The following is an 8,774-nucleotide window of genomic DNA, read 5'->3' on the forward strand; positions in this document are numbered from 1 at the left end:
AGAAAGAGTATCCCAAGGTTGAAAAGAAATGGTTTCAGCCTCAGAAGCCGAGGGGTACTCAGTTTTCAAAGACATATAAAGGCAAATCCCCATTCACTCCTAAACAGATAGCTGAGTTTCGCAGAGATGGGAAATGCTTTAAGTGTGGTAAAGAGGGGCATGTGGCTGCCCAATGCCTAGAAAAGCCTTCAACTTCGAAGGGAAAAAAGGTAGAGAAACCACGGGGACCGCAAAAGCCAATGGTAGGAGGAATTCCTGACATACTGGGTCATGTTTCAAACCCAGAAGAACGAGAATTGCTGCTATCATGGGGCAAAGTCAAAGACCAGCAAGTGCTGATTTTATTTGATCCAAGGGCTACTGATAACTTCATATTAGAGGACCTAGCACTGAGGCTGGGAATAAAGACGGAGGAGTTGGGTAGGGCTTTGGATGCTGATCAGATGTTCTATGAGAACCCTGTGCTAGTCACTCCCTTGATAGGGAAGCTCCGTCTTCATGTACAAAGTTATGTGGATCAAGAAGACTTCTTCATTTCTCCACTGAAACATCATGATGTAGTCTTGGGTATGCCTTGGTTCCATCGCAAGGCAGTGAAGTTGACTCTTCTTAAAAGAGTGCTAGAGTTTGTACATAGGGGCAAAGTATATCGTGTGGTTGCTAGGAATAGAGGGAAAACTATTCCCATTGTATCAAATAGCTCTGTTGGAAAAGAAATAAAGTCTGCAGTTTCAGCTTACATGATTTTTGTAAAAGAGAGAGATGTGGAAATGCATGCTGAAATAAGTGAGGCAGATCAGAATAAATTTTAGTTCCTTGAAAATTTTAAAGATTGCTTTTCTAACACTTTGCCAGGGGAGCTACCCCCTGAGAGACCTGAGGATCATGGCATTGAACTCATTCCTGGCAACGAGCCACCCAATAGGCCCCCATACAGAGTTAGTGCAACTCAGCAAGAAGAGATTATGACTCAAGTGCAGGACTTGTTGTCCAAGGGGTTGATTCAACCCAGTTCTTCTCCTTTTTGTTCTCGTGTACTGCTAGTACAGAAGAAAGATGGCTCATTTCGTAAGTGCGTCGATTACTGCGCACTGAACAAAATGACCATCAAGAATAGATTCCCTATTCCGCGCATTGATGATGTGCTGGACCAGTTAAATGGAGCTTCAATTTTCAACAAGATAGACTTAAAGAGTGGCTATCACCAAGTGAGGATACAGCCTCAGGATATGCACAAGACAGCGTTCCGCACTACTTTTGGGTTGTATGAATATCTGGTGATGCCTTTTGGATTGACAAATGCCCCAGCTACTTTCAATAGGATGATGGATCGTATCTTCCGACCCTACAGACAGTTCACTGGTACCTTCTTCGTCGATGACAGCTAGATCTCCAAGGAAGGGGATTGGATACTTTTGAAGTTCGAGAAAGCTCGGCTCCGTAAGTTTAAAGGCAAACAAAAAGTGTATGCAAAGTTATCTCCCAATACTACGGCCCTTTCAAGGTTACAGAAAGAATAAATGACGTTGCATACAGGTTACCATTGCCAGAGCATTGAAGGATTCACAATGCATTCCATGTGAGTCTTCTAAAGAAATTCCAGGGGCCAGAGCCTACAGAGCCAGTATCAGAGGATCCACCAGAAGTGGATGAGCTGAAGGAGGTCCTTCAACCAAAGCAGATTGTGTACCATACTGTACGCAAAGTTCCTCAGGGCAAGGAGTTTTACAAGTACCTTGTAAAATTCAAGAATTATACGACATTAGATGCCAAGTGGATGGATGAAGACATGTTGTCCGATCATCCACAAATTCCAGGGGCTAGAGCCTACAGAGCCAGTGTCAGAGGATCCACCAGAAGTGGATGAGCTGAAGGAGGTCCTTCAACCAAAGCAGATTGTGTACCATACTGTACGCAAAGACCCTCAGGGCAAGGAGTTTTACAAGTATCTTATAAAATTCAAGAATTATACGGCATTAGATGCCAAGTGGATGGATGAAGACATGTTGTCCGATCATCCACAGCTTTTGGATGTTTACAAGGAAGCTTTTCAGTTGAGGTCAACTGAATAGAAGCCGAGGGGATATCACCACAATGTAAATATCCTAAGTCAAAGTACAGTTGACCATTTATTTGATCATAATTAAAGAGTTTTTCATATGTATTAATTATGGTCAAAGAGTTCTTTTAATGGTCAAAGAATTGACTACGATCAAAGATACTTGACTTTGGTCAAGTAAACCTGACTTCGATCGAGGAGACTTGGTTTATTACCAAGAGGGTTAACTGCGATTAACCAGAGAACCACAACGCTAACTAAGGTCAGAGAGTGTTGACTTCGATCAACGAGACTTGACATGTGCCAAGAGGGTTAACTACGGGTAACCAAGATGTGCTAACTTTGGTTGGAGAGTTATGCCAACTTCGGTTAGAGAGACTTGACTATAATTAAGGCACCTCGACCCTTGGTCAATGCCCCTTAATTATGATCAAGAGCATTGACTTCGGTCAGCCAGAGAATAAATATATATTTTTATATTTGTTATGTGTGCACATGTGTTCAATAGGGACGCCCACCATGACTAGAATTAGTCCACAATGTCTTATTTGCATGCGAAGCGCTAACAATTAATAGGTACCATTGTGGTGCGCTTTAATTAATTGTTGCAAGTACTAGGAAGAGTGATTTTCCTAAGCACAATGGAGCCTAACAAGAGTTTAGGAGGCAGTTCACGTGACCAAGTGCTTCGAAGACTCCAGAGTTGCCCTTAGTGTGGCATGTAATTAGGAAAGTAATGTAGAATTTGACAAGTGGCTTGTTGCCAAGAAAGGAAGCCTAAGAGCTCATGTAATGATTTTTTTTTACGTTTTGAATTTATGTATGAGCAACTTCCACGCTGAACTATGTATTCCTTCTTCTCTCAAGTAATAAAATCCTTCGGGGAGGTCCAGCCCGAGTGTTGTCCTGGGCCCTAGTGTATTTGTAGAGAGAGAGAGAGAGGGAGGGAGGGAGAGAGATAGTGTATAACTAGATGAATCCAGGAACATTCCCAAACTCATCCTCTAAAAACACAACATAGTGCAGTTTCAATCTCATGATAGTCACTCACAAGGTTGAAAACCATAAACTCCATCATGCACAGCAGCGACTAGCTACTATGACATCCCCACTGACGTCATCAGCGCCCAACAGTGGGTGTAGACCATAGTATAAAAATATGCTCTCACACATACAAATCCACACACTTGAGCATCCATTTATACAAAGTCTTCGAACTGAGTTTCTGTCGGCACTCCGGAGGTGAAGGGCAGACTCAGCCATGATGAAGGCTAGCACTAAAGGAGAAGGCTAATCAAAAGGTAGTCCAAAATCTCTTCATTCAAGCTACAACTGCTTGTGAAGTCTAAACATTTTCATTTTAGTCTCTCCCCAACGAGCATCTAAATCTAAATCTAGCTGATAGGGCAACGCACCATTTAAGATAGAAAGAATTATCACAAAACCAGCAGGCCGCAACTTGGACGAAAACTTCACAAGGTGAAATTTGCATGTCCGCTAATACGGCAGAAGCATATACCTAGATGAATCCAGGAACATTCCCAAACTCATCCTCTAAAAACACAACATAATGCAGTTTCAATCTCATGATAGTCACTCACAAGGTTGAAAACCATAAACTCCATCATGCATAGCAGGGACTAGCTACTATGACATCCCCACTGACGCCATCAGCGCCCAACAGTGGGTGTAGAGCATAGTATAAAAATATGCTATCACACATACAAATCCACACACCCACACATACTTGAGCATCCATTTATACAAAGTCTTCGTACTGAGTTTCTGTCAGCACTCCGGAGGTGAAGGGCAGACTCAGCCATGATGAAGGCTAGCACTAAAGGAGAAGGCTAATCAAAAGGTAGTCCAAAATCTCTTCATTCAAGCTACAACTGCTTGTGAAGTCTAAACATTTTAATTTTAGTCTCACCCCAACGAGCATCTAAATCTAAATCTAGCTGATAGGGCAACGCATCATTTAAGATAGAAAGAATTATCACAAAACCAGCAGGCCGCAACTTGGACGAAAACTTTTGCTTACGAGATCCAAGAAGATGGTTTCACTCTTACTGCTCCATATGCTCATATGTGCATCAATGCACACCCCACATGCTCTCCAACCATGTTTGACTGCACAGTGGAGTGCCTTGAATCACCTAGCTATATGCTGTCCCACAGTTGCTCACCAGCGGATGTGTTGTCTGCATACTGTGGACTGCCTTGGTCAATGCCAAAGACCCCCCAAAGGGGCTCCATATATAGGGCTGTATGACCCCAAAATAGCCAACCGGGGGGCTGATCTGGACGACGAGATCAGACCCAACATCCCTGGTATAACGAACCCCCCCAGGGTGTATACAGCCAGCCAGTTGCCAACCAGTCTTGAGTGGGCACTTACCCCTGCTTGCTGGTCGACCTGCAGCAACCCTATATAAGGCCCTGCCCACTCAGCTGCACTGTGCACTGTGCAGCCCAGGCAGCTCCACTAAATCAAACACAAGAATCATGATCTGTTGTTGCCATGTGGCAACCTGTTTGCTGCTCACACAGCAGCCAGGCTCTCTCAACGCCTCCCTCTGACTACACCTTGTCCTGGAGAATTTTGATGACATGTATGGGTTTCCCCTTGGGTGTGTTGATTAGGGCACATGCAAAATCCAGCTTCTCACTATGCCCACATAATTTCTCTGTATCAAGAGATATGTCTCGATGACACCCAAATGAAAAGCTGGGGCACCCACATAATCCATCTTTCTCTGTATCAAGAGATATGTCTCGATGACACCCAAATGAAAATCTGGGGCAAGCTCTTACTCCCTCATTTGAGGGAAGACCTTCAAGCTTTGCACATATACTTTTACTTTGGGGATGTCATGTATCTCCCATAAAAAATAAATGCACAATTTCATGAATGTCAGTCCACCAAGTCTATCCTGGCATCTTCCATGTTTGTTCTTTCACTCATTGCCTCAACCTTCTTCTCTTCCTTCTGCATGTAAGCATCTACATAGATGTTTGACATCAAGACGTAAGCTGCAGTATCCTTTCCATCCAACTGGACAGCATGTTCAAAGGCAAGTCTTCCAACCTCTACATTACCCCACTTTCGGCAAGCACCCAACACAATATGCCACACCACAAGATCGGGATGGAAAGGCATGTTCTTCACCATTGCTACAGCCTTATCTAATTGACCTGCACGGCCAAGAAGATCCACCATGCTAAGGTGGTGTTCAATAGCTGGAGTGATGCCACAGTCTTTGCTCATGGCTTCAAAATATTGCTGGCCCTTATCCACTAGACCTGTGTGACTACATACAGTAAGGACAACAAGGAATGTGACCCCACCTGGCTTCACACCTTCTTTTCTCATTTTCTCAAGCATATTAAAAACAATTTCACTTTCTCCTCGCTGGGCATATCCTGCAATGAGTGCATTCCACGAGACCTCATCTCGAACTGCCAGCTTGCCAAACGCTTCCTGTGCTTCTGATAGCGAGCAACACTTGACATACATATCCACCAAGCTGCTACCAACAATAAGATCTTTTTCCAACCCCATTTTAGCAATCTCAGTGTGTATACCTCGGCCCTTGTCTATGGCTCCTATGCTGCCACAAGCTTTAAGGCTGCAAACGAATGTGACAGAATCTGGAGAGACACCTTCCAATTGCATCTGTTTGACACATTTCAGTGCTTCCTCACTAAGACCATGTTCGGCATATCCTGCAATTAGTGCATTCCACAAGACCCCATTTCGAAGTGGCAGCTTGTCAAATGCTTCCCGTGCTTCTGCAAGCGAGCCACATTTGGCATACATATCAACCAAAGTGCTCCCAACAATAAGATCTGTTTCCAGACCCTTTCTGTCAATCTCAACATGTATTTCTTGGCCCTTGTCTATGGCTCCAATGCAGCCACAAGCTTTCAAGCTGCAAACAAATGTGACGGCATCTGAAGAGACACCATCCAGTTGCATCTGTTCAAAACAGTTCAGCGCTTCCTCACCAAGACCATGTTCGGCATATCCTGCGATCAGTGCATTCCATGAGACCTCGTTTCGAATTGGCAACTTGTCAAACACTTCCCGTGCTTTTGCAAGTGAGCCACATTTGGCATACATATCCACCAACGTGTTTCCAATAGAAAGATGCCTTTCCAATCCCTTTCTGTCAATCTCAGCATGTATTTCTCCACCCTTGACAATGGCTCCTATGCACCCACAAGCTTTCAAGCTGCAAACGAATGTGACAGCATCTGGAGAAACACCCTCCAGTTGCATCTGTACAAAACAGTTCAGCGCTTTTTCACCAAGACCATGTTCAATGTATCCTGTGATTAGTGCATTCCATGAGATTGTGTCTCGAACGGAAAGGTTGTCAAAGACTTCCCGTGCTTTTCCAAGCAAGCCACATTTGGCATACATGTCCACCAATGTGTTTCCAACAAAAAGGTGTCTTTCTAACCCATTTCCAGCAATCTCAGAGTGTATTTCTTGACCTCTATCTGCAGCTTTCAGCCTAGCACAAGCCTTCAATAGGGCTACGAAAGTATAAGAGCTAGGTTGTACAGAATCCTCTTGCATTTTCTGGTACAGGTTGAAGGCATGCTGTGATTCCCCACGTTCGATATAGCCGACGATGAGAGAAGTCCAAGAATACACATTCCGATCAACCAACCTGTTAAAAAGATGATGAGCCTCGCACATGCTTCCAACCTGTATCAGCATTGGGACGAGGTAGTTTCCAAGAGAGCGATAATCTTCTAGGCCACTTTCGCACATGTAGGCATGCAAGCGCTTGGTATAACGTAGATTTTTATTTTCCCTGCACTTGTGCAAGATGCAGGTAAGGTTCCCAACAGAAGGCAACTGGGGCATCCGTTCCATGGACGTAAGTGCCTCCTCTAAGCTAAGCATCTCCAAGCCACCCTTCTCTAGTAGTTCTCCTGCTTGCGATGGAGTCACATGCACTCTAGGCCTAAAGCCAGCATTGCCACACTCCTCAACCGAGCCACAGTTTTCAGAATTTGACCACGTCTGGGCAGCGAGTGCTTCCGCCCTCTGCATTTCCTTGCTTCTGGACTTCGTTTTCTCAAGCATGTCTTTGATCCAACCTGGATTGTTCCATCCGCCTATCCATAGAGACTCCTCGGTAATCTTATGCTTGAAATCTCGAGATTTTGAGTTGGACTGTCAAGATTCAAATACTCGTCAGATTAACCAATCTAGAGCTTCACATTTACAAATGATTAAGTCATACTCGTAGCACACTTACTTGGCTCTTTTGGCTGTTCCACCACTGGGGGGGATCCGTGAGGCACTCCTTCCATAAGCGCTCAGTACGTGAGCTACCTGCAAAAACAGGCTCCAATGGAAACTAATTGTCAGGAGGAGGCGCTAGTATCCGTGTCAAGTTGAAGCCTGGTTTTGCTACTGAAAGCATTGTAAGGTATAACAACATTTGTCCAAAGACTCGGCCCTTATAGCCTGGTATTTCTGATTGTTCACAAACCCACCTCTCTGCCTAGCCAATGGAACCATCGGACAGCGAGGGATTTTAGTTTGCAGACATGAGCTGCCAACCCTTGCCAGTCGGAGTGTGGCAGCTTGCCGTCATTCATACATTAGATTTATTTCCTTTGTCTTCTTCGCATGAAGCACACCTCCAATTTGAGAGGAGGCAGTTGATGACCCCCTCCTTTGTAGGACAATTGATGACTCCTAGTGTACATCTTTGCCCCATACAGGACCTAGGAATTCATGCTGGCTCTGTTGGCCTGCCATGAGGAAGGCCTAAGCAGAGGCAAGACTGCACACGGTTTGGAGGAAGAGCCCGAGATTACCCGCTACCTTTCTTTGGGTTTTGTCAGTCCTGCTGAGAACTCTTGCAGCTCCTCCTCTTCCTCCTTTTCCCGTGGCTCTCCTCCTTTCACCTTTCTCCTCCTCCTCCTCCTCCTCCTCGCGTCTCCCTGATGGTCCTTTCATTTTGGTAGCACTATCGCAGTTTTGGGCTTTTGGCTGTGTTGGCGGCCCGGAACCAAATTCTCGCCGTGGAGATGATCACGCTCTTCGCACTGGCCACTCTGCCCAACACGCTGATCATGGGCATACCTTTATTGTCAGCTACTTACGGGGATTTCTACGGGGGTCTCATGGTTGTGCAACTTGTGCTTCAGTCTTCTCTTATATCTCTTACGGCGAAGTATCCCGTACGTGAGAGGAGGGAGGCTCGCGGGAGGTCCGGTGAGAGGAGGGAGGCTCGCGGGAGGTCCGGAAGGGGTGGAGAGATTAATTAGAGATATAAAAGATGGCGACCACGCAGAGAAGGCTCGGGGATATGGTCGCTCGCGGGAGGTTCGGGGATATGGCGACCACGCAGCGAGGGTTGGCAGAGGCAGTGTCTGGCAGAGGCAGCAGACTGCCAGACATTGCGCGGACCAGAGTGGGGGCAGATTAGTCAGTGGCAGAGGCTGGAGTAAATGGGGCGACGGCTGGAGTAACTCTGGCTGCACACGTGGCACCATGCGAGGGGCCGTCAGCGAGGGACACGCAGTCTTCCAGAGCCATCGCGTCAGCTTGCAGAGCTTGCAGTGCAGTGTGCACCGCGCGCGAAAATCGATGCATGGCAGAGGCAGACTGCCAGACACTGCGCGGACCAGAGTGCAGGTAGACTAGATGGGGCATGACGTGAACTTCGAGAGCAACACCAGGTGG

At 45.9% G+C, this 8,774-nt stretch overlaps 1 protein-coding gene across 2 annotated transcripts; it reads right to left on the bottom strand.

The window, feature by feature from the left end:
• Positions 1-2,892: 2,892 nt before the first annotated feature.
• Positions 2,893-8,029, bottom strand: LOC147889701 (pentatricopeptide repeat-containing protein At2g33680-like). 2 transcript variants are annotated; one of them, XM_087392094.1, is made up of 5 exons: positions 7,577-8,029; positions 7,336-7,412; positions 4,874-7,250; positions 4,091-4,727; positions 2,893-3,028 (listed from the first exon to the last, which is right to left on the bottom strand). In XM_087392094.1, the coding sequence occupies exons 1-3, from the start codon at positions 7,599-7,601 to the stop codon at positions 4,974-4,976; spliced, it is 2,379 nt and encodes a 792-aa protein (XP_087248220.1). In that variant the 5' UTR covers positions 7,602-8,029; the 3' UTR covers positions 2,893-3,028; positions 4,091-4,727; positions 4,874-4,973. The 2 variants fall into 2 exon arrangements, with proteins under 2 accessions (XP_087248220.1, XP_087248219.1); XM_087392093.1 differs by having other exon boundaries at positions 4,091-7,250.
• Positions 8,030-8,774: the final 745 nt, after the last annotated feature.

Source organism: Dipteris shenzhenensis, chromosome 20, assembly GCF_047967505.1.
Source record: "Dipteris shenzhenensis isolate YYH24624 ecotype China chromosome 20, Dip_SZ_1.0, whole genome shotgun sequence".
Taxonomy (NCBI): domain Eukaryota; kingdom Viridiplantae; phylum Streptophyta; class Polypodiopsida; order Gleicheniales; family Dipteridaceae; genus Dipteris; species Dipteris shenzhenensis.

Bases quoted from the DNA above. Each gene is read 5' to 3' on its own strand.
- LOC147889701 (XM_087392094.1), bottom strand. From the start codon at position 7,601: ATGGTTCCATTGGCTAGGCAGAGAG. The intron at 7,413-7,576 runs GTGGGTTTGTGA...CTGTTTTTGCAG, and splicing joins TCCATTGGCTAGGCAGAGAG to GTAGCTCACGTACTGAGCGC. The intron at 7,251-7,335 runs GTAAGTGTGCTA...GAATCTTGACAG, and splicing joins GGAACAGCCAAAAGAGCCAA to TCCAACTCAAAATCTCGAGA.